Source organism: Cricetulus griseus, unplaced genomic scaffold (genome assembly GCF_003668045.3).
Source record: "Cricetulus griseus strain 17A/GY unplaced genomic scaffold, alternate assembly CriGri-PICRH-1.0 unplaced_scaffold_1, whole genome shotgun sequence".
NCBI lineage: Eukaryota > Metazoa > Chordata > Mammalia > Rodentia > Cricetidae > Cricetulus > Cricetulus griseus.
In genome coordinates, this window is record NW_023276808.1 from 8,413,731 (window position 1) to 8,439,906 (window position 26,176).

The following is a 26,176-nucleotide window of genomic DNA, read 5'->3' on the forward strand; positions in this document are numbered from 1 at the left end:
TTAGATTTGACAATTTGAGCACTCCAATAAACTTGCCACATTTTAACATTGTGAGTGTTTTTTCTCGTGTGGTTTCTATAATGAGAGTTAAGCTTGAAGAACCCAAGAGAGGTTTTTCCCATAAGCTTCAAATTTATAAGCTTTCTCTTCTGTATGGATGTAGAGAGTTTTGCAGAGATGATACGTGGGAAATGACATAGAACATAACATAATCATTAAAATTTTAAGTATTCTGATTTCTATGTGTGTCCTGGAAGAGGTGAATCATGGGCAGAGAACTTGCCACAATTTGTACATTTTTTAAACATTTTCTCTGTTATCTATTCTTTGACTAACTTAAAGTGTTGAGCCACATACAATTCAATTGTAAGGTTTCTGTCCAGTATGTATTCTCTGATGATTTTTAAGTATTTATCTCTTAGTAAAGGATTTCCCACATATATTACAATGGTAAGGTTTCTGTCCAGTGTGTATTCTTTGGTGAATGTGAATTGTTGAGAGCCCGCCTCTTCTGCAATAACGCTTCTGAAAGTTGAAAGATTCACAAGGCATCTCTACATAGTTACATAAGTGGTAACTTTGCTGGGGAGGGGAGTCTAGCTGGACTAGCTGCCATCAAATAGGGCAAGGAGTTCCAAGGGTGCCAGCTTTATGTATCATCATGAATTGTATCGATGTTACTGTAAGGGACTCCTTTGATTTGCACCTCAGTTATGTTACTGTAAGTAATGTCAATGTAGTCGTGAACTAAATAACCGATGCTTAGATGGACTTGTGTCACTCCTTCTACGTCAGTGCCCTAGATTTGGTAAATAGACATAGTGTTTTATGTCTCCCAGTGAACAAATGATAAGGAATAGCCATTATGGTACTTTTGCTAGAATGAAATGCAGTAAATAATAGAATCATTTATCGCTAAATGTTTATTGTTAGGAATCTGTATCTATATGCATGAATAGAAATATATTTGCATATATATAGTAACACATAATAGATTCAATTAACATTAATGCCATCTCATCAGGAGTTAGTGTTACACATGCATACATATATGAAATATATAAATGATAGAAAAACAAGGTGCAAGAGACCATATATACACATAATGTGTAATATTTGGAGAATTTTCATCTGTACAGTTGGTAATATAATTTAAGCACTGACTCCCATTATTTAAATGAATGCCAGCCTCTATGAAATGAGTTGATTACCTCCATAACATTGAATCAGAATCGTTGTAAATGTTATTTTAAAAGATTTCCAATGCAGTTTATGAATTATACAGAATTGATGCTGGAGAATTAAAAGTAATAAAATACTCATACTCCTCATTGAATTCCCTCCAAGGTAATGTTTTGGGCTACCCTTATGCTGGATTAGTTTCCTTTTTATTTATTGGAAACAAGTTTATTTTACATGTCTGTCACAGTTCCTTCCCTCTCCTCCTCCCCTGCCCCATGTCCTCATCTCAACCCCTGTCTGAATCCTAGGGTGGGTGAGGCCTTCCAGGGGATATTCAAAGTCTGTCATGTCATTTCTAGCTTGGCCTAGACCCTCCCCTGTGTGTCTAGGCAGAGAGTATCCCTAAGGATTATTTTACTAATAATGAACCTGTGTTGCCAGTGATGATAGATTATTAACCCAACTCTATTATATAAATTGGGATTTAGTCTTATTGTCATGCAGGCTTATATTTGGGCAGTGCAGGATGCTGTATCTACAACACTGCTATATCACAAGGGAGGTTCCCCTTCATTTGTCCCTCTGAGCTATTATAGACCATATCTGCACAGATGGGACTACAGACTCCATAGTTTTTCTCACATATTCTCTAAATAGAAACTTCCTGAAAAATAACAGTTTTCTTCATTCTTAGGTACAGGATGTTGTCAGTATTTTTCTCTACAAGCAGACATGATGTCAGAAGTATTGTTCTCTCTTCCTAGATAGAAATATTAGATACAAGATTTAAACTTTACATTTTAAGGAAACTCTATGGAAATCTGTTTTGCATTTAACTTAAGACTGACTGGCTATATGCTTCTTGCCATTTGCTCTTGTTACTTCACTGGCAATAGTTTTTAAGGGTGTGTGTTCTTACTTTTCTGTCTCAGTGAATACTTGACATATGCTCTCTTTGTATATAGTTTTGTATCAAGTATAAATCTTTTTCTTTAGAATAAAAGAGGAATTGTAGTGAGAGATGCAACCAGACTCACTTATGGCACTGACCATGCCCATTTCTGCATGGTCACAGGGGTGAACTTGAGGATGGTATTTGGTCTGGGGTTCAGGACAGGCTTGCTCTCTTTTGGTTCCCTTTGGGTCATGGAGAACAGCTGGGTATGAATCCTTATAGCTAGAACTTTTGGGTTAATCAGTTTATTATGCAAGTGAACACTCACAGATAAAATTAACCTATAATTAACCCAGTAACATGTATCTTCATCTGTACATCTGCATATGTTTTCTCTTAGTTTTATATGATATATTCTGTGTTTCTTTTTTTGTGTGTTGCATGTACTTTTTGCCTTCCAAGTTCTGTGACTAAAGAAGTCACAAGCTCCTGGCTCAGCTTTCTTAATCAGCAGAGTGCCATTTCCTCAGGGATATTGTCATTCTCAGTGGAAGAACCTTCCCACAACCATCACCATGTGACACAACCTCTCACAGACCTTGAAACTAGCCCTTGTGTTCTGGTCAAGACATCAACTGTGTTTCCATCAGATGATACTTGCTTATGTCATTTTAAGAATTCAAGCAAAGTGGGAAAGAGAACGGTACAGGAGAGTATTTTAAAAATCCAATACCAATGTACTAACCATAAAAACCAATTACCAAGCCAAATCACAAACGATAATGTTAGGGAAAACATGAAAACACAGATACGCAAAGAAATAAAGAGGGAAGACTCTAAGATAAAGGGGAGAAAAGTAAACTTGTTTTCCAATATAAAGTACACAAACTAACAAAACCCCAAATAACTCATTTGCAGTAAATTCTCAGAATACAAAATTAGGTAATGGTTCCTCATTTTTAGAGAAACTGTATTATAATTAAATTATAATAAAAACCCACACAAAATCAATGTCACCACTGATAAAAGGAGACACCAAACAGACTTGTACTTATAAAACTGTCCTTTGAATAGGAATGGCAAGATTACAGTCAAAATAAAAATTCAAAGAAATCAATGGCCAGCATTCTCCCTGTAAACTCCAATCCCCTCAATTGGCAATAGGAGAAAATGGGTTGGGGATGGAAGGCTGTTTCAGCAGAAAGTGAAATATTTGCTTAAAGCATTCTGCTGTTTGAACTTCGGAGGATATAGCTCTGAGTGCTAAATGCATTTCATTCCTCTATGATGAAGAAAACAATGTATATTAGAATAAGGTGGACACCATATTGTTTTCTACAATTGTTGATTGAATGCAATCAATTCCTCAGAGTTAGGAAATGAAAACTTTTAAAAGCAAGTTCAAGATTAACACTTTTTTTAGAGAAACTCTGTGTGATATGTATTTTACAACAGGGAAGACAAGTTTGTTTTGCTATAACATCTTTATTAACAGCATGTATCCACTGGTGGTTTATGTTAAAAGAGGATATATCCTGGCAAAGAGTTTTCATTCCACATACGCTGTTTAAATTTAAGAAAGACTCCTTGTGACAGGATTCAACTAGAAGGTATTTTATTAGGCAAAGGGATGATAACATGGGGAAAGGAAGGGGAGAGACCAGCCTTCAGGGATAGGAGCAATAGGAGAGAGGGATGAAGGGCAGACAGAAAGAGAGAGAGAGAGAGAGAGAGAGAGAGAGAGAGAGAGACACAGACACAGAGAGGGAGAGAGGGAGAGAGGGTAGCAGAATGGGAGATGGGCAGGGCCCTTTTAAAAGGGAACACAGTGAAAAAACACTGGTGGCCCTCTTAGTAGCTGAAGCTAAAGGCATATCCTGTCATAAACCCAAGTACAGGCCAATACAAATGGCTGAATACTAACTACTGTCATCAGTAAATCTCCTTTACATTGGCATAAGGTTATGCTTTGGAAAATTTAATAGGGATAGAAGATTGCAACTCTAACTACTTAGGCTGATGGAAATTTACAGAGAAAAACTATTTTTTAGAGTATATGTTATGATGTAGATATAAACATAATGTGAGATTTATTTTTACTTATTTATTTTTATTTATTTATTTTTCGTTTTTGACACAGGGTTTTTCTGTGTAGCTTTGGAGCCTATCCTGGCACTCACTCTGGAGAACAGGCTGGCCTCAAACTCACAGAGAATCGCCTGCCTCTGCCTCCCGAGTGCTGGGATTAAAGGTGTGCAAAAACAATGCCCAGCAATGTGTGATTTATTATAGTACATTATAATGTATGCTGTATACATGTATAATGTATACACGTAAAAGATATATCAGTACCACAGTCCTCACACATAAAAGACGTAGAACACAAATACAAATAAATGGGAAAAACACAAATGAACACTGTTAATGATAGTTATTTCTTTCCTTCTGAGCAAGCTTCCTCAGAGGAAGGCTACATATGCTTCTATGGAGGACCAGAAAGAAATTTTGACAAGTCATTACTGCTGTCAATCTCAAGGCTATGACATTACTGTATAGAATTTTATTTTTTAAATTTATGTATATGTGTGTTTGTCCACATTTGGATTTGGATGTTTGCAGCACCTGAAGAGGCCAGAAGAGGGAAATAGTTCCCTTGGACAAGAAGTTGCAGGAGATCGTTAGCAACCACTGTTTCTAGAAATATAATCTATGTCCAATGCAATAATAACCAGTGCTCTTTATTGCTAAGATCACTTTCTAGCCAAATTTTTCTGTAACATTTATTTTTATCCATTTTATTTAAAATATATGGCATCACTTTCTTCTTCTTTCCCAATCTATTCCCTTCTTAATTCTTTTAAGTAGGTGTGAATAAAGTATTTGCAAATAATTGCAGAAAGTGTTCTGAGTCGATTTCTGTTGATTGTTTTATTGTTTCAGCATTGAACATGCTGTTTTTAATAGAAAAATAGGGAGATGATTCCTGCCTGATACTATCTGGTACAGTCATGTGGACATAAGTAATTCATCCTTGGGTCATAACAGGTTTAGATGGAAGGTAAGTGATATGCCCAGCTAACAAATATAAGTAAGCCATATATTAAAAGTTTTTCCATCTGAAAGCCTACCCAAAGTCTCAGGTCCTGCCTCTCCAGCAAGATGTTCAGATAAGCCATAAATATTGCTACAGTAGATAGAATCTTATCTGGAAGAAGCAGTCTTTTTCCAAATGAAATTCACTTGGAATTTAGAATTTCATGGTCTCTACTCTTTCACTAGATATTTCTCAATGGGGGTGATATAAATGTCACATAGAACAACCTTATTCCTGTTAATCAGGAGTGTACCAGTGATTGCTGGTGTGGACTGAGAAGCATTAGAGTCCCAGAAGGGACTGCGGGTTCTGTCACTGAAAACAGCATGATTTGCCAAAAATTAAGGGTGGAAGAAGTGAAGGGGACTGACCCATCACAGCTGAGTGGAAACAAAATACAGTATATGTCAGCTTGTCCTCAGTTATAACCAAAGAATCCTGTGTGGCATTTGATACTCGAGCATCAAAACTTAAGGTACCTCCCTAAAAATTCTTCCATTCTCCACAGCTCTGGAAATATCATATGAACTAATCCATAGAGTGACTTCAATCTCAGGTTCTTGCCACAATCTGTATGTCCTCTATAGTCACTGTAGTTGTCTCGACCTGTGGAACGGCAATCTACAGCAAGATATCGGGGGGAGGAGGTGTGGACGGGATGGGGACAAGTGACAAGACAGAATGACAACAGACAGGATTCTGATTTAGTGGCAAATTTTATTTTTTCCAGGCTAGCCTATATAGTCAGTAGTATGAGGTAGAGGGGGAGGGGGAGAAGAGCCAAAGATAAAGGTGTTCATTCAACCAGGATGTTAGAAACTACAGAGAGAAAATGTTGGCAGGGTCAAAAGTTCATGAGTGGTGGGGAGAAGAAGGGTTACCTAGGTAAATGGTGAGATGCGGGAGGGTTGCTTAGGTAAGTGGACCTGTGTTAGGAACAATAGATTGACGTCTGGGTCATGTTGCACCTTCTGGGTGCTCATGCTTTTCGGATTCATTTATAAACAAAAGACAGTTCTATAACCATGTGGTGTGCCAAGTTTAGGCCTAAAGGTTAATGCCAAGCTTCATGGCTCCCAACAAGTCACCACCATTCAGAGTTCCAAACTGAATGTTTGCAGGTATCGGGGAAGCAGAATATGAGCCCATTCAGACAAGTCAGACTTCGAGCCTGAAAGTTCGTAATTTGTCCTAACAGGAGGTATAAAATCAAGCAGGGGTACATCTCACATGTGGACTTGTGATCTCCCAATGATGCCTATTATCATATGGGAGATAAACTCACTCTTGTGGTTTTGGTTAGACAACCATCTTTTACAGACATTTATTGTCAGCTTCCATCCTGATCATTTCTATTGTACTTTTCCCTCATTTTTTTGAGATTTGATCTTGGAAATTTCCATAATCACCAGTGTGTGTTCTTTTATGCTTGCGAAGGTAACAGTGCCAAGAAAAGGCTTTACCACACAGATTACATTCATAAGGTTTCTCTCCAGTATGTGTTGTTTTATGCATTTGAAGAGTACTGTGACGAGAAAAGACTTTACCACACTGATGACATTCATAGGGTTTCTCTCCAGTGTGTGTTCTTTTGTGACTTTGAAGATGACTGCGCTGAGAAAAGGCTTTACCACACTGATTGCATTCATAGGGTTTCTCTCCTGTATGTGTTCTTTTATGCAGTCGAAGAGTACTGTGACGAGAAAAGGCTTTACCACACAGATTACATTCATAGGGTTTCTCTCCAGTATGTTTCCTTTTATGCATTTGAAGAGTACTGTCGTGAGAAAATGCTTTACCACAGTGTCTGCATTCATAAGGTTTCTCTCCCGTATGTGATCTTCTATGACTTTGAAGAGCACTGTGCTGAGAAAAGGCTTTACCACAGTGATTACATTCATAGGGTTTCTCTCCAGTATGGATTCTTTTATGGTTTTGAAGATGACTGTGCTGAGAAAAGGCTTTACCACACTGATTACATTCATAAGGTTTCTCTCCAGTATGTATTCTTTTATGCATGCAAAGGTAACTGTGCCGAGAAAAGGCTTTACCACACAGATTGCATTCATAGGGTTTCTCTCCAGTATGTGTCCTTTTATGCATTTGAAGAGTACTGTCGTGAGAAAAGGCTTTACCACACTGATTACATTCATAGGGTTTATCTCCAGTATGTGTTCTTTTATGCATTTGAAGAGTACTGTGACGAGAAAAGGCTTTACCACACTGATTACATTCATAGGATTTCTCTCCAGTGTGTGTTCTTTTATGCATTTGAAGAGTACTGTGACGAGAAAAGGCTTTACCACACTGATTACATTCATAGGATTTCTCTCCAGTGTGTGTTCTTTTATGCATTTGAAGAGTACTGTGATGAGAAAAGGCTTTAGCACACTGATTACATTCATAAGGTTTCTCTCCAGTGTGGGTTTCTTCATGACTTTGGAGATATCTGTTATTTTCAAAGGCTTTATCACATTGTGTGTATACAGAAGAATTCTCTAAAGTTTGTCTTCTTTCATGCCTGCCAGGAAAAGGGTAATATGTAAATGCTTTACCATATTCAATACAATGTTGAATCTTGTTAACTGTATAAATTAATATTACAATTTATTTCAGTTGTAAAGAAGAATCAGATATTATAGTTTTATCACTGTGCTTACATTCTTCTTTTCCCCTTCTTTAAGGGTTGCACGTATCTTTGAAAATAGCTGGGAAGATATAATCCTTTATTACATGGTTCTCATTTTCAGAACCTTTTTCTACAGGTGATTTTTTCACTTAATGAGGAGAACTAGAATAATTCAGAATTTTATCATCCTTTTTTGTATTATTAACTTTTCCTTCTCTGTGAGTCATAGAGGCTTCCTCAGTTAATTCAGTTTGACTTTCTGTTCCTTATAGATATATGTTATTGTGATTACACATCCCTACAATACCTGCCCCTTGACTCTTGACAATAATTGCTCCTGTCACAGCAAGTACATGAGTAAAACCAAGTTTTCTATGGAGTATTTGCTTAATGGAAGTTTTGGAGACATGACTATCAATTCAATCTTGTCTATATCTTTAGTAATATAGGTAATATGAAATAAGTGCATTTACGGTACTACATCATACCTTTTGTGGTGTAATGATTTAAGTGGCAGTTTCTCTCAATGCATTATATCCTTGTCTCCTTTTTTAAAATATTGCCTCGCAAATGCAGTTAAACTACCTGAAAAGGCGTTCTATGTTCTTGTGAGAATTTAATAATCATCAATGCAAATTAAGCTGTGCTTAAATACACTGATGTTTCTGTTTCAAACTTCAAGACACACTTCAATTTCTTCAGAGACACATTTCTGTGAGCTTGAAAATGAAAATTACCTGTCATGTCTTTTTGAACTTGCACAATGTTCTTCAACGTTATTGTCTTCCCAAGAGTATCCTAAAATATAGGGCAAGAAAATGTATAGAGTATAACTGACAAATAATATATGCAAATGTGCAAAAATTATGTTACTGTCCTCAGTGAGCTTTATAACTTTGATTTATTTATTACATTGTTTTTCTTTCTCAATCAAATTAAAGAAGAGCACCAATAACCAAGGAACAGTTGTCCTATTATTTTAAAATGGGAAGGAAAACATACTCTTACCTATATCATTGAGGTTCTCATAGGTCTCCAGCATCACATCTTTGTAGAGATTCTTCTGAGAAGTATCCAGCAAAGTCCACTCTTCCCAAGTGAAGTCAATATGCACATCATTATACTTCATGGCATTCTAAAATATCACATACATGTATGCAATTTAAAGCAAAATACTGACCGTAATGTAAATGTGTGTTTCTGTAGAATCTTATTTTAAAATGTGTTACTTTTTTGGTATAGAAAATTTGCTACATGAAGTAACTATGTGTTGATGTTTTTCTGATGTATTAGTTTAATTTTATGAAGCTGTTCTTCTTTGCCTGAATACAATAGCTCATATTGTGATGAAGAGGTGTTTATCCAATAGTGAGTCAGGAGAAAGGATAGGCTGTGGTATCAGGAACAAAGTATACACAGAAGGATAATTTTGGAAGCAAGGAGGAAGGCTCAAGAAAAAGAAGAGTTAGGGCCAGCTACCCAGCCACACAACATGTCATGAAGTAGGAAGGAAAGTAAGATATACATAAATGGAGAAAGGTAAAAGTCAAGAGGTGAAAGGTAGATTGGATCATTTAACTAGAGAAAAATTGGCTAGAAATGAGTCAAGTAAAGGACATGCATTATATAACATGTAACTGTGTATCAATTTGGGACCTTGAAGGTTCCCTCACCAAAAGGTATAAAGCTAAAGAGCTAAAACATTAAACATTTAAGTAAATTTTACCCAACATGCTATATTTTAATGTAAGGCCTGAGAATGCTGAAAAATATTTCCGTAATGAATTTCTCCCTACTGTTTACCTTTGAACAGCCAGTACACTAAGTAGCAAGGAAAACTCAGTCAAAATGATTGCCAGAGCACAAATATGCAAATGCTAGAACTCTAGTAAGGTTGTGTGTTGTTCTTCTCCATCTGTATATGACTATGCTGTGAGTTTTAGATTTTGCTCCCATGAAATCCTAAGAGGGCACTGACATCTGGGGGAGTATGATGAAGATCCATGTGTGGCTTAGCAATCTAAAGGTTGCTTTGGCAGTAAAAAGGCTAAAAGTCAAACATTTAAATAGCTGCAGATGTAAATGGAATTAAAAGAGGGATTGTTGAAATAAAGGAGTCTATATACTTTATGAATGCCTTAACTTTAAAACAGTAAAATATATTTGTCAAATCAAAACTGCTTTGGAGGAGCAATTCTTCTTTTGTTTCCACAGAAAACAAGAGGCTATGGATTTGCTCCAGGTTGACATAGATATTGTTATAGCAAGTGAGACCACTTGAAGTTGACAGGCCATATATATCAACTAAAGTTACTGTTGCTCACCACAGGAATTAAACTTAATCTCAAATTCTATCAGTGACCCCTTAAGGATGCCTTCAGCAGGAAATGTCTGGAGAACATGACTCCTACATTCCCAAATTTTGGTGGGTGGGAATCTTTTGATTATTTGATGGGTCATGGATAACTTATATTTAGGAAAATATAGGAATCATAAAATAAAAGGGTAGATTATTGAATCTAATATAACTTAAAAACAATTAGTAATTTCAAATGTTTTGTTTATTAATAGAAATTTATATGAATTTCTCTTACAACACACTGTTAATATATTTGTACTCTTGCTTAAAAAATCTTTGTATAGTGGTACAAATTTTTGTATATTCATACAAACTTAAGTTTCTCTGTTAAAGTGTATTTATGTTTCCACTCATAGTTTTTCAGTGCGAAAATCAATGGCTAATTTTATTTGAGCTTTTTATACATAAAGATAATTGAAGTTATCTCTGAGCAAAATTTCTATTCTAGTCTCAATTGCACAAAGTAATGATTTCTAAATTTCCTGTTTTTCAAACAATAGTGACCTTAACAATAATGGCTACAGTATTACTTATGACCCTAGTTGCATGAAATTAGGAGCCATGATGTTATGCTACTACTACAGTAAAATATTAATGGAGGGGCCCATCCTATTGGATGCTACTATAATTTTTCACTGGAAATATTTTGTGATATGTGTATTTCCAATACTCACTGAAAAAAATCTCAACTTCACAAGCTTTTTGGATTTCTTGTATATGATCGGAACTCATTCAAAAAACTGCTTGTTAACATATTTGTGTATGTTAATTACAGTTCTACTACCCTCTTCAAAGACAGCAGATTTTGCAAGTCAAACCAGACTTTGTGTTTGTTCATTTTTATTATTATTGATAACATTGATTATAGAGGGTATAAAAATAACTTTCATAAAATCTATACAATAGTTTTAAATAATGTTGCATGTTTATATAATTTTCCTGAAGTTAGACACTGCATTAAAAATTACCCACTCAGTTGATGTACATAGAAGGGTTAACTAACTCTTACCCCTTCATTTTATGTCTTAAACATTTATTTATCTATCTGTGTTTATGCATGCATATGCGTGCGTGTGTGTGTGTGTGTGTGTGTGTGTGTGTGTGTGTGTGTGTGTAGATCAGATGACAACCCTCAGGTGTCAATTTGCTTTCACCCCACAACACAGGTGCTAAAGTTTCAAAGTAAGGTAGGAAGACATGGGAGCAACTACCTTCATCCATTCAGCCATTTCACACACTTTTTAATATTAGCTAGCTAAAATGGTTAAATTTAACAAGATAGAAGTCACAGATCACACCATTGGTTCTCACACCTTAACAACCTACATTCCAAACCACCAGAGAAGCTAGGAAACAAGGAGAATCCTAAGAGAGATATACATGGACTCAAAGAGAAGGGGAAAGGGACATGATCTCCTGAACTAACTGGGACCATGTGGGGAGGGGAGAAAGAGTTAGGAAAATGAAAAGGGAAGAAGAGTAGGGAAGAGGAGGAGTAGAGGGAGCAAGAAGATTGAGACAAGGGAAGAATCGAGGAGAGAAAGAAAAAAAAATCCCATAATAGATGGAGCCATATTACATTTAAAGAGAAATCTGGCACTAGAAAAATGTCCAGTGATCTAAAAGGATAAAACCAAATAACACTGTAAGCAATAGTCAAGAATTTACCTTAAATGCCCTTCTATGATAATGAGATCAATGACTAACTTATATGCCATCCTGGAGTCTTCATCGAGTAGCTGATGGAAGCAGAAACAGACACCTAAAGCTAAACACTGAGCTACACTCCTGGAATCTAGTTTCAGATAGGGAGCAATGATGAGCAAAGGGGTTAAGGCCAGACAAGAGGTATCCACAGAAACAGCTGAGCTGAACAAGGGGGAGCTCATGGACCACAGACTAATAGCAGAGAAACCAGTTTAGGATGGATCCAGGCTGTAGTGGATTAGAATTTATACCTAGTGTACAAATGGAATTTAGGAGACCATTCCACATAAAGCAAGACTCTCTCAGCTGAGAGACATGGGGATGGTCCTAGGCCATGTTCCAAATGATATGACAGACTTAGAAGATCACTTGTGGAAGGCCTCACCTTTCCTGAGGAGCAGAACAAGGATGGGAGGAGATTGGGAAAGAAACTGTGATTGACATGTAAAACAAACGATTTTCTAATTTAAATTTAAAAAGAAAGAAATGCTCCCCATTTTCATGGCCTATGGCACATAACATGGAATCTGTCTAATCTACCTACACAGTACCATGCACACTTGAGAAAAATCTACACATCAGAAACTCCTTTTCTCCCCTGGAACTGAACTTCACTGAATCATATCATTGTGGTTAGTTGCACCACCAAATAAAAAGCATTCTAATCATTTATTTGTGAAGGACAATTCACACCACCATTTTTCTACAAATTCCTAAACACTTTGCAATATTTTAATACAAACCTGACAATGGAATGCAATATTAAGAACTTCTAGAAACCAGACATTCAGTTCTAATCTGTCTTCCCACTACAAACAGAAGAACTGTCCATATGTGAACTCCGGACAGTGATGCTGCAAGAATTATATCCCCCATATCTGGGCTGCAATCTCCTCTTAGCCAGTAAATACATACTGGGAGGCATGGAGGAAAAAAGCCATTGCCCAGGCCAACATATGTACCAACAGACCTACACACTGTCTCATGTTCTGTTCAACTTCCAACAGAATTGAAAGCTTAATGGGTGATGGTGGTGGTGGTGGCACATGCCTTTAATAACAGCAGCTGTGATGTAGATGAAGTAAGATCGCTGTGAATTCAAGACCAGACTGCTCTATATGGTGAGTCCCAGTAGGCCATGACCATTAAACAGGAAAATGCTATGTTGAAAAACAAGCAGTCAATAAATAAATAAATGAAATGATAGCTCAACAGACCTACTCTGATCACCATTCACCCACCATGGTATAGTCCATCATCTTTCTTATGACTCATTTCAGCAAAGGCAGAAAAAACATGGAAGAACCCACAAATTACCTGGACACTAGTACTCCTGACTGCTAACACCTGCCCCCTAAAAACCCACATTGGCAAGGGCCATGCTGCTAGGACTCCTATTAGAGGCTTCCCTATTGGGTCTTCAGAGAGCCAATGACTCAGACAGCACACTCCTTACAGATCTGCCCTTACAGCAGTGTAGGCAGAGCCCTAGTCTAAAAAGTTTGTATTTTAGTAACAACTCCTCTTTTCTCATATAACACATCCTGTTCTTCATCCAAAGCACAGGGTCCCTTGTGGGCACATTCCATTATACACTCAATGACCTGTGCAGGAAAGCCATTGCCTCAGAGCTTGGACCATACACAGGTTACATCCACACAGTAACTGTTGCCTCTGTGTAACTGAGTTAAAGAAAAGCAGGCCACAGATTAGAAAACAATGGAATATAGATAGAGCTTGGAGGCAGAAAATGCAAGGTGAACATGAGTCATTTACAATCTCAAAAATTATTTTGAAAACTTGAAATAGGCTTTAAGACCCTGAGTTTCAGAGATTAGAGACTTGCATTATAGCAGATGAAAATTTCTCATACCTTTCCTCTAATGATAAACACCATAAATTAGAAAGATTCCAGTCCTTAGAAGTGGATACTAGTAGTTAAGTAAAATAGAATCACACAGCCAGGGTATTCCTTAAGTACACCATTGACCTGAAATAACAGGTCACTCTTCAGGGACAGTGTCCTGATTTGAAGGTCATGGGGATATGAAAGAGAGAACAAGTAGAAGGTACCAAAGATAAATGCTAAGTTTGGGAGGTATTGCAGAGTATATACCCCAGACTATCTAAGATACTTGAGAAGAATAGCGTCCTGTAGACTATATAAATGTGGTGGGGGAAAGAAGGATATGGGAGAATCATAGAAAGTCATCAAAGTATCATATAATTGGAGAAATTCAGGTAGAGACTAGTCAAACAGTGCCACACAAGTGAAACAGAGTATCACAAGTTCATTACTTACTTCAGACACAGTGGCCTTAGGACAGACAACAGTAGCTCCATATGCTTAGAAGAGTTTGCTTCTCAGGATTTGAAGCAACACTTCCAAAAGTTCCTGACCACAGACCATTACCAGCTCTCCCAAACATACTGCAGATATTACAGAAGGAGCTCTGTTTATTTTCAAAACATCAGGCCCCAATGAAAGCACCCAAGCCCTAAACCCCAAGCTGTTACTGAGTCCTCTCAGCCTGAGGTCTTAAATTAAAGCCTTGCTTGATGAGTTGAGATCATAACACAACTGTGCTATATTTTCAAATAATTGTCACCTGTTCTCACATTTTCCCCCTGAAAAATTTAAGTTTATTCTCAAGAAAATAATAAAAACTTAGAATTTTTATAACACCAGGATTTGAGATTTTTTGTAATCCTGTAATGCCTCCATGAGCATCTTTCAGAGGCTTGTTCCTGAAATGGAGATGGGACCCCTTGCTTGTTATACTTCAGGGGTCGCTTCCTTTTAACAGTTTGTAGACAAATGTCTAGAAAATCCTGGTGGAGAAATGTGTATCTCAGCATCCAAAATAGGCAGGTTAGCATGTGCTGAACTTTTGTGTCTTTCAGATACAGTCTTGCTCAGCTCAATTCTATTTAGGGAGACATACTATTTCCTAAGCATTGGTAAATCATTTGTATCACCAATTCTATTCTTTTACATTAGGGCATCATGGGGAAATTGGTAGCGAACACATGAGATGCCTCGGGATAACCTGAACACAATTAACTATAGATGTGTATTACATACAAATGTTGAGTGCAAAATGTTGAATTTTAAGATAATAATGGGAAAATAGGCCAGACTTAGGAAACCTGCTTTCCATATATACATCAATATTGTTGAAGTTGACTAGAAATGTGCTCCTAAACACAGACAGTTCCCTGCTCATAATTTTCTGATCAGATGAAGACCACAGAACAAAGTTATTGAGAAGCCTCCCTCAAGGTGAAATAATTCACAGAGACTGCATGGCACTTCACAAACAGGGAATCTGGTTGCAGTTTCCCAGACAAATACAGGGAGGACCCACCACACTATCTGCCACACCTTACTATCTGCTCCTCCCCATATAGAGACAGCATCCCCTAGCTCACCATCTCTGGTTTTCCAGATCACTGAAGCCCAGCACAGTGCCCTGCAGCAACAACTGCACCACAGCACAAAAACAGTTTCCTATTCAAAGTCAAGCCTGAAGGCAGGTGTCAGGAAGAGCCCTGCACCTCTTCTGACATGCAGGCCACATGGAAAGCCTGATTGGAAAGTGAGTATTGAGTGACAATAGCATCTCCCACAGGGTTAGAGTGTGCTTAAAGACACAGTATTGTGCTTCCTGGCCGTACCACCCACACAAGAAAAAAATCTTTTCTAGATCTGCAATGATATGCATTTCAATAGCACTGGCCCCTGGCTCAGATGACAGACCCTGATGTTTTCCTGGTCTGCATAGGAACATCCCCTTGTACTCCTGGATAGAACTGACAAGTTTCTACACACCTATAAAACTATGCGAGGAGGCAGGGATTCAAATCAGACCAAATCAAAACAAATTAGAAAAACGTCATGTGGGAGATGAAGTGTGGGGACAGATTGGAGGCTTGTGATCCACAGCCTCCCTTTGCTCCCTTCTCTCCCTCCCATTCCTTCCTACCCTCCCTTCCCCCATCCCTTCCTGTATTTACTGACCCAGGCCTTAAATCCCAGGGCTTGGGAGGGAGAGCCAGGCAAATCTCTATGAGTTTGGGGCTAGCTTGTTATACAGAGCAAGTTCCAGGTAAGGCTCCAAAGCTATACAGAGAAATCCTGTCTCAAAAAACAAAAAGTAGGGGCTATAGAGATGGCTCAGTGGTTAAGAGCCCTGCCTGCTCTTCCAAATGCCATGAGTTCAATTCCCAACAACCACATGGTAGCTCATAAGCACCTGTAGTGAAATCTGGTGCCCACTTCTATCCTGCAGACATACATGCAGGCAGAACACTGTGTACGTAATTAATAAGTAAATCTTTAAAAAATGAAAAGTAGCCAGGCAGTGGTGCTGCATGCCTTTAATCCCAGCATTTGGAAGGCAGAGGTAGGCAAATCTCTGTGAGTTCAATAACAGCTTGATCTACAAGTGCTAGTTGCAGGGCAGCCTCCAAAGCCACAGAGAAACCCTGACTAGAAACCAACCAAATAAATAAATACAAAAAAGGAAGACAAAGCTGGGTGGTGGTGGTGAATGCCTTTAATCCAAGCACGTGGGCAGAGGCAGGTGAACCTCTGTGAGTTTGAGACCAGCCTGATCTACAAGAGGTAGTTCCAGGACAGTCTCCAAAACCACAGAATAACCCTGTCTCAAAAAACAATGCCATTTACAACACGGACAAAATTAACTCCACATGGATCTTTTACCTAAATGTTAAATGTGAAGTGCAAGACTTCTAGAAGACACTGGAGAAACTAGGCCTCTCCAAGTTTGGCCAGTTTCCTTCCATATGTGACAAAAGGACATTGGTGATGAATACAAAGATGTTTCTACACAAATCTCCCTGATCAAAATGCTTAACTCAGATGCAGTCCACAGAGCGAAGTATCCATCAGCCATCACCATGTTCTGGGTAGTTTCTAGGATCAAAGGGCCCCTCACAGAACAATGAATGTGACAGGTGTTTCCCACCCAGCCTCCAAGAAGGCCTAACACATGGTCTCCCATGCCTCCCCATTCAGTTTTCCCCATCTTGGGATATCATCACCATGTGGGCTCATACATCCTCAATCAAAAGTCCCTAGAGCAGAACTCACAGCACAGCAATCTATCCATTGGCACCTGTAGCGCTGTAAAACCAAACCTGCAGCATGGCATCAGGAAGTGTCATTTAAGACTTGTGACTGGCAGGTTGGCCTGGTGTCCCTGATTGGCTAGTGAAGGTTGAGTAACAAGAGCACTTCCTTAGGGTTAGAGTGTGCTTAAAGATACAGAATAGGGGTCCATGGCCCTGGGTTCTACTCCAGACCTGGACCTTTTAAAAAACTGCCGAGACACAAATTTCAAAATCACTCACCCCTGACTCCAGATCTGAAGCAACAGCTCCACAAATGCTTTGCTCCAGAACATTACTAGCTTTCCCAAGCAAATTCCTGGTTTTAGACAAGACTGTCTGTTTTATTGGCAATACCTCAGGTTTTTATGGAAAGCTCCCAAAACCTAGGCCCCAGGCTGTCACTAGCTATCACAAAAATATTCCCCTCCCTGCCTTGTGGCCTAAATTAAAGCCTTGCTTGATCGGACAAGTCTGTAACACAACAGAGCTTTACATTTCAAATAGTTGTCACCTGGTGTCCTATTGTCTACCTACTAGAACTCTGCCTTTCTCAAGAAGAAAACTGTAACATTATGGCACAGCCTGCTTTAAGGTTGCTTTTAACCCTCTAATTGCTCCTTGAGCAGCTTGTTACAGTCCTATTCTTTGATATGAAAATTAGTCTCGTGGCTGGTTTTAAATCAGGAGTGGCTCATTTGTAATTATTTGCAGCCAAATGTCTAGAAAATGCTAGTGAAAGAATATCTATCCTAGCATCATAACTTCTAACAGACCTGGTTATCATATACTTATGTTTGTGTTTTAAAAGTAGCCTTCCCTCAGCTAAATTCTACTTTGTGAGGCATACAATCTCTTAAATATTGGTAAATCATTTTATTACCAATTTTACTCTTCTACATCACAGCTTTGTAGTGGAGTGCTACCCAACACATGATATGCCTTTTACAACGTATACAAAAATAACAATAAATTGATCTTTCATGTAAAGCTGAAATGCAAAAGCCGGGCATTGGTTGTACACAACTTTAATCCCAGTACTTGGGAGACAGAGACCGGCAGATCTCTGTGAGTTCCAGACCAGACTGGTGTATAAGATCTAGTTCCAGGACAGCCTCCAAAGCCACAGAGAAATAGTGTTTACAAAAACCAAAAAGAAAAGAAAAAAGCTGAAATGCAAAGAATTGAAACTCTCTAGGTGGTAATGAAGAAACCAGACTTCTTCAAGTTTGAAAATCTGCTTTCCATGTGGGCATCAAAAACATGTTGAAGTCGACTACAAAAATGTTTCTACACACTACTCCTTCTCCCCAATGTTCAGAGCATATTCACTCCAGAAAGGAAAGTTATTGAGAGGCATGCGATTGGTTGCAGAGCATTTCAAGGACTGCATGGAACATCACAGGAAAGGAATACTGGCTGCAGCTTTCCACACAGTTCCAGGGAATACCCAGCACACTGGCTCCAGTACTTCAACATCTGCTATTCTCCATCTGGAAACAGCAACCCCTTCCTCACCAGGTTGTGGTTTTCCAGTTTGTCATTTCTCAAAGAACAGCACACAAAAGCAATGGAGCCAGTTTCTCTTCAAAGTTCATCCTGAATCCAGCAGCCAGCAGGTCCCTGTAGCACTTTTGACACCCAAGTCACGTAGGGGTCTGATTTGCTAATAAGGCCTGAGTGACAAGAGCACCTCCTATAGGGTTTCAGTGTGCTTAAAGACACAGGAAAATAGTTCCTGATCCTGACTTCCACCTCAGATAAAAACATTCTTCACAATCCCATATAATTAACTCAAAATGACCTTAAAATTCTGCTTCGTACCTTCCTGCTACTCAGGATATATTGTCTAGAGCTCTCCAAAAATGAGGGTAAACTCTGGCTGGTTCTCCAAACTCTCATGTCCTCTTGTGGTTTGAGAAAACCTAGGACCACTAATGTACACACAGAAAATAATGTAGAGAAATTTAAGGTCCACTTCCTGCCACATGTATCATGACACAACTTGTGGAATCTGCACTATCCAACACCATGTACACCTGCATTGTGCATTAACAAGTGAAACTTCCCATTTGGGGGTTGCACATGCCTTTAATCCCAGCACTTGAGAGACAGAGGCAGGTGGATCTCAGTGACTTCGAGCAAGTTCTAGATCAGGCTCCAAGGACACATAGAAAACCCCCGTCTAAATCAAACAAACAAACAAAAAAAAAAAAACAACCCAAAAATGAAAAAAAAAAACCCATGACTGAAGACCAGAGTGTGCAACCAGGCAGTAGTTAGCCATAGATGCAAGGTCATGGTGGAGCACACCTTTAAACCCAGCACTTGGGAGGCAGAGGAAAGTGGATCTCTGTGATTTCTAGGCAACCCTTGGATACACTAGATTTATCCATTCTAAAACAGTAGCAGGGACAGTTTGTCGAGTACAAACCATTATCGTGTACTTGCTCCCTCCTGGAACAAAGACCACACCTACAGCAAGATTTCCAGCCCCTAATTGGGGTGAGAAGCCCTGTGCAACCATAGGCCCTCAGATCAGAAAAACAGAGAGCAAATAGAAGTCAAAGAAAAAAACACACCTCCAACAAAGAAATATTGAGAAATCAGCACTTAACCTGCAATCACCTCAAAGCAAGATAAGTGGATACCAGCATAAAAACATAACCACCAGCCACCGCAGCAATATGTACTACCAGATTCCAGGTTTTGTAATACAGTAAGTCATGAATATTCCAACATATTTGAAGCACAAGTAAGACATTATTTATAAAGAAGACAGAAGTCCTGAAAGTTGAAATGAATTAATTCCTTAAAGTATTCTGAGAAAGGATTACTGAAAGTAAAAGAAATCTGGCAATGTACTGAGTTTGTTGTTACCCTTAGGCCAGTGTCTAACTTTTTGGGAGCTTAGGAGAGAAACTCAGGTTAGGCACTGAAGGAAAACCATGTGGAACCATTGTTTCTTTATTTTCTCTTTTGCTCTGTAATTATATTGTATTCAACTAGAGTTCTTAACCATCCCAGTCCCGCTTGCCCAGAGACATTGTCAACTCATTGGATGTCTTCTTCCCACATCAACCATCAATCAACACAATATTTTTCAGGCAGAAATCAGATATTCAGATCTAAGAACACACTCAGTTGATGTTTGCTTAGATGACCCTAAAAATGGACATGCTGATATCGGAGGCTAATTAGGAGACAGAGACAGTAATATATGAGAAGGTTTAAAAATGCAAAGCCAATGTATTGATCATATAAATCACTTAAGTGTCAAATACACAAACATAAAGATAGCAACAACTGGAAAACACAGGTATGCCAATATGCCAGGAAATGGGAACAGGCAAGCATCTAAGATAAAGAAGAAAAAAACCTAAAACTCATTCTATAGCAACTTCCACAAAAAACAAAAACTTCAGGAATTGATAACACATTTATGATGACAAATTGGTGAGGGTCCATTATTTTTTAAGAAAATAAATATAACTATGTTAACAATATATTTTACACAAAATCATTGCACAGATCACATGATATGAAATCTATACTTGTCACAAAGAGACAACAATAAAATGTATGCAAAATATTTTTTGAAAGAAATAAGGGGTTAGTGAGTAAGGCAGGAAAAATCTTGGCATCTTTTAAGCAAAAGACCAAATGATCCATAGGAAAGGAAAAGGGTGATCATGAACAATGTTACCCATCTCCATATAATTCTAAGTGTATGAAAATTAAATAAACACAGACTTCACAACTTTCACAAAATCACCTCAAAATGACACTTGAACTGTTGTTTATGACTCTCAAGCGACTGATATTACTTCCAAAAACAGAAGCCCTATGCTCTAGATGATCTCTTGCTATAGATCAAAATCTACTTATAATTCCTTTTCTTTCAGGTAAATACAACTCCACTGATGCTCAATCATAAAACAGCAAAGGAAAATAATTTAAAAGACAGGTAGACCAATGGAATTGAATTGAAAACTATGATATAGAACCACATACCTATGAAAACCTGATGCTGGACAATGAAGATAGAATTATACAATGTAAAAAAGAAAATATCTGTAGCAAGTAGTGCTGGCATAACTGGATGCTGGCATGTAAAGCACTGCAGACAGAAGAATATCCATCACCATGCACAAAATTTATGTGCAAATGGATCAAAGACCTCAACATAAATCCACCCGCTCTGAGCATCTTAGAAGAGAAAGTAGGAGGTACCCTGGAAGGATTTATACATTAGACAGCTTCCTGAACTTAACACCAGTAGCACAGACACAGAGATCCACAATTAATAAATGGGACCTGCTGAAACTGAGATGCTTCTGTAAGTCAAAAGACAGTCAACAAAACAAAATGGCAGCCAAAAAGTGGAAAAAGATATTCATCAACCCCATATTTGACAGAGGGCTGAATTACAAACTATACAAGAAACTTAATAAACTAGTCACCAATACATCAAAATATCCATTTAAAAATTGGCAAACAGAATTAAATAGAGACTTTGCAATAGAGGAGTGCAAAATGGCTGAAAGACAATGAAGAAAGTGCTCAGTATTTTGTGCAATCCTTTAATCCCAGCACTTGGAAGGCAGAGGCAGGATCTCTGTGCGTTTGAGGCCAGCCTGATGTCCAGAGCGAGTGACAGGATAGGCAACAACACTACACAGAGAAACCCTGTCTTGAAACAACAACTAAAAAGTGATAAATATTCTTGCAATCATGGAAATGCAAATCAAAACAACTATGAGGTAGCATTTTATTCTTGTAAGAATGGCTAAAATCAAAAACACCAATGACAGTTCATGGTTGAAAGGATTGGGAAAACAGCATTCCTCCACTGCTACTGGAAATGCAAAGTCTTACAACCACTTTGCAAATAAGTACAGAAGTTCCTCAGGAAAATTGGAATCAATATACCACAAGATACAGCAATTCCACTCATAGGTGCATAGTCAAAAGACGAACATTCAAAAAAAAGGATGTCTGTTCAAACATGTTCATAGCAGTATTATTTGTAATAACTGGAACCTGGATTTAACTTAGATGCCCCTCAACTAAAGAAAGGATAGAGAAAATGTTGTATAATTACACAATGGAATATTATTCTGCAGAAAAAATAATGGAATCTTAAAATTCATGGGCAAATGGATGGGAGTCAGCCCAGTCACAAAAATAAAAACATATTATGTGCTCTCTTATATATGGATTTTAGACATGAAAAAATGACTAACAGTCTACAATCCACACCACCAGAGAAGCTGGGAAACAAGGAGAATCTTAAGAGACATATACATGCTCTCACAGAGAAGGTGAAAGGGACAAGATCTCCTGAGCTAATTGGGACCATGGGGGGAGGTGAGAAAGATTTAGGAGAATGAAAAAGGAATAAGAGGTGGAGAGCAGATGACTTGAGGGAGCAGGAGGATTGAGACAGGGGAAGAATAGAGGAGAGCAAGAAAAAAAAATATATAATAATAGACAGAGCCATTATACATTTAAAAACAAATCGAGAACTAGGCAAATGTCCAATGATCTACAAGGATGATACCTGCTAAAAATGTAGTCAAGGGTTTTCCTTAAATGTCCTTTTCTGATAATGAGATTGATGAGTACCTTATATGCAATCATAGATCCTTCATCAAGTAGCGGATGGATAGGTCATGCTGTAAATGATATGACAGACGTTGAAGAAAAGGCATGAGGTAGTAGGTCAGTGAGGGGCAGGGGAGGAGGAGGTGGGGGTGAGGAAACTGTGATTGACATGTAAAATAAACTAGTTTCAAATTTAAATTAAAAAAGGAAAGGGATGCTCAACATTTCCATGGCCTATGGCACATAACATGGAATCTGCCCAATCTACCTGCACAGCACCTTGTACACTTGAGAAATCTCTGCACACCAGAAACTCCTTTTCTCCCCATGGAACTAAACTTCACTGAATCACATCATTGTGTTTATTTGCACCAACAAGTTACAAGCATTCTATTCATGTATACATGAAAGACAATCCACATCACCATTGTTCCAAAAGTTTCTAAACTATTTGCAATATTTTTAATACAACCTTGAGGAAGTAACACAATATTCAGAACTTCTAGAAACCAGAACTTCAGTTTTCTAATCTGTCTTCCCATTGCAACCAGAAGCACTGCCCATATGTGAACACTGGACAATGATTCTGGAAGAATTATATCCCCCATGCCAGGGCTGCAGAGTCTCCCATTACCCAGAAAATCAACAATGGGGGCATGGAGGACAGAGGCCATTGCCCTTCTCAACATATGTGCCAACAGAATTACACAAAAGTTCATGTTCTGTTCAACTTCCAACAGAATTGAAATTTTACAGGGTGGTAAGGTGGTGGCATATCCCTTTAATAACAGGACATGCAAGGCAGATGCAGTAAAATCTCTCTGAGTTCATACCACACTGGTGTACAAGGTGAGTCCCTGGACAGCCACAGTGGTTACACAAGGAAACCTTGTCATGAAAAACAAACAATAATTAAATATATGAATAAATGAAATGATAGCTCAACAGACCTGCTCTGAACACCATTTACCCACCATGGTAAAGCTTGTGATCCTTCTTACAACTCACTTCAGCAAAGGCAGAAGAAACCATGACAAGAACCCACGAATTACCTGACACTAGTACTCCTGACTGCTAATACCTTCTCCCTAAAAAAAACCCACATTGCCTAGGGCCACCCTGGTAGGATGCATATTAGCAGTTTTGCTACTTGGGGATCAGAGATCAAATGACTCTGACAGCACAATCCTTCCAGCTCTGCCCTTACAGCAGAGTAGAGAGAGCCCCAGTCTAAAAAGTATTTTAGTAGAAACTCCTCCTCTCTCATATAGCACAACCTGTTCCTCATCCAAAGCACAGAGTCAATTGTGTGTGCATTCCATTACACACTCAAAGTCCTGCACACCAAATCCCCTGCCTCAGAGTTGGGGAACCCTTCAAGCAAACACAGGTCGCATTCACACAGTAACTCTGGTTACTGTGTAACTGAGTGAAAGAAAAACAGGACACAGATTAGAAAACAATGAGTTATTGATAGGGCTGGGAGACTGAAAAGACAAGGTGACTATGTTGCATATATAATCTCAAGAATCATTTTGAAAAGTTGAAACAGGCTGTATTCCATGTGGTCCAGAGACTAGAGCACAATAAAGATTCCCCACCTTTTCTCTAAAGATAAGCACAATAAACAAGAGAAATACCAGTTCTTAGAAGTGGATATTAGCAGGTAAGTAAAATACAGACAGCCAGGATATTCCTTAAATGATTTCTTAAGTCCACCACAGTCCTGAAACAACAGGTCTTCAGGAACAGGATCCTGAGGTGAAGGTCATAGGGCACAAGGAAGATAAGACAAGTAGAAGGTAGAAAAGATAAATTCTAGGTTGGGAGGTATTGCAGAGGATATCTACAAGAATAACTAAGCTTCTGGAGAAGAATAGCATCCTGTACACTACATCAATGGGGTGGGAGGATGGAAGGAAATCAGAGAATCATATGAATTCATCAAAAACTATCCTATAATTGGAGAAATTCAGGAGGAGACTAGTCAATCAATGCCACACATGGGAAACAGAGCATCTCAAGAACATTACTGAATTAAGACACAGTGTCCTTAGAACACAAAACAAAAGCTACATAAGCTGGGAAGAGTTTGGTTCTCAGGATTTGAAGCAATCCTTCCAAAAATTCCTGTCCCCAGACTATTACCAGCCTTTCGACTTAAATGAAAGCCTTGTGTGATGCAGAGGTCTTAAGAAAACTGTGTTTCATTTTCCAATAATTGTTACTTGGTCTAATATTGCACACCTGACAAAACTATGATTTTCCTAAAAAAAAAAAACCCTAGAATTTTATGACACCATGGTTTAAGGATTGTTGTGACCCTGATTGCCTCCTCGAGCAGATCCTTTATCAGACACCTATTCTTAGATATTGGGATGGGCCTAGTTGCTTGTAAATCAGAGGTGGCTTCTTTCTAAGGTTTCAAGCCAAATATATATGGACAATCATAGTGAACAAAAGTTTCCTGGCATCCAAATAAGGCTGGTAAGCCTATGCTTATTTTTGGGGTGTCAGAGCCAGTCCTCTCTCAGCTCAGTCCTACTTAGAGGGACATACTATGGAAGTAGAGACAGGCAGATCTCTGTGAGTTCAAGGCCAACCTGGTTTACAGAGTGAGTGCCAGGATAGGCTCCAATGCTATACAGATAAACCCTGTCTCAAAAAAAGAGTGCTCACTAGAAACATCTTCCTAAACCCAGCTCCCTCCTCCCAAAGATCTGATCAGATTAAGCCCACAGAGTAAAATTACTGAGAGACCTCCCCCTAGGCAAAGAGTTTACATGGCCACATGGGACTTCACAGGACTGGGAATCAGGCTGAATTCTCCCCCCAGATACAGGGAGGACCCACCACACTGTCTGCCACACCTCACTATCTGCTCATTCCCATCTGCAGACAGCATCCCCTAGCTCACCATTTTGTGGTTTCCCAGATCACTGAAGCTCTAAGCTCGGCTCCCTGCAGCAGCAACAGCACCAGAGCACACAAAACCGCTGTCTCCTCTTCAAAGTGAAGCCCGATGACCGGAAGAGCCCTGCATCTCTTCTGATTGGCATGTCTCCTTGAGAGCCTGATTGGATAGTGAGGCTTGAGTGACAAGAGCACCTCCCATAGGTTTAGAGTGTGCTTAAAGACACAGTATTGTGGTTCCTTGCCATGCCTTCAGTACAAGTAAAGAATCTTTACTGCATCTGCAAAAATATGCATTTCAATAGCACTGGCTTCTGGCTCAGATTACAGACAGTGCTGTCTTCCAGCTGCTCATAGGACCTTCCCCTTCTCCTTGTGGATATAATTAAAAAGGTTGTACACACCAATAAGTGTCTCTGATGATGCAGCAATCTAAATCACAACAAATCAAAATGAATTAGAGAAAGCTCACTTGGGAGACATGGAACAGGGACAGAGCAGACCACTGGGGCACTGAAGCCTCCATTAGCCCCTCCCATCCCCTCCCAACCTTTCTCCTCCCCTCCCTCCATTGTCTTCTCAGACTCAGCAGGATCAGATCTCTGTAATCCCTGAAGTTCCGGGGCCACTGCTGTGTGGGATAAACAGCAATGGCAG

At 38.7% G+C, this 26,176-nt stretch overlaps 1 protein-coding gene across 1 annotated transcript; it reads right to left on the reverse strand.

The window, feature by feature from the left end:
* Positions 1 to 321: 321 nt before the first annotated feature.
* LOC113838960 (zinc finger protein 431-like) lies at positions 322 to 26,010 on the reverse strand. Its single transcript, XM_035453651.1, has 5 exons — positions 25,524 to 26,010; positions 8,809 to 8,935; positions 8,538 to 8,598; positions 6,578 to 7,692; positions 322 to 461 (listed from the first exon to the last, which is right to left on the reverse strand). Exons 1-5 carry the CDS (start codon positions 25,524 to 25,526, stop codon positions 412 to 414), a joined length of 1,356 nt encoding a protein of 451 aa, XP_035309542.1. The 5' UTR covers positions 25,527 to 26,010; the 3' UTR covers positions 322 to 411.
* Between the last annotated feature and the right edge of the window lie 166 nt (positions 26,011 to 26,176).

Excerpts from the sequence above, each read along its gene's own strand:
- LOC113838960 (XM_035453651.1), bottom strand. Across the intron at positions 7,693-8,537 it reads AGTTCAAAAAGACATGACAG|GCATGAAAGAAGACAAACTT; the intron begins GTAATTTTCATT and ends TTTTCCTGGCAG. Across the intron at positions 462-6,577 it reads TAAAAGAACACACACTGGTG|AGAAACCTTACCATTGTAAT; the intron begins ATTATGGAAATT and ends TACACACTGGAC.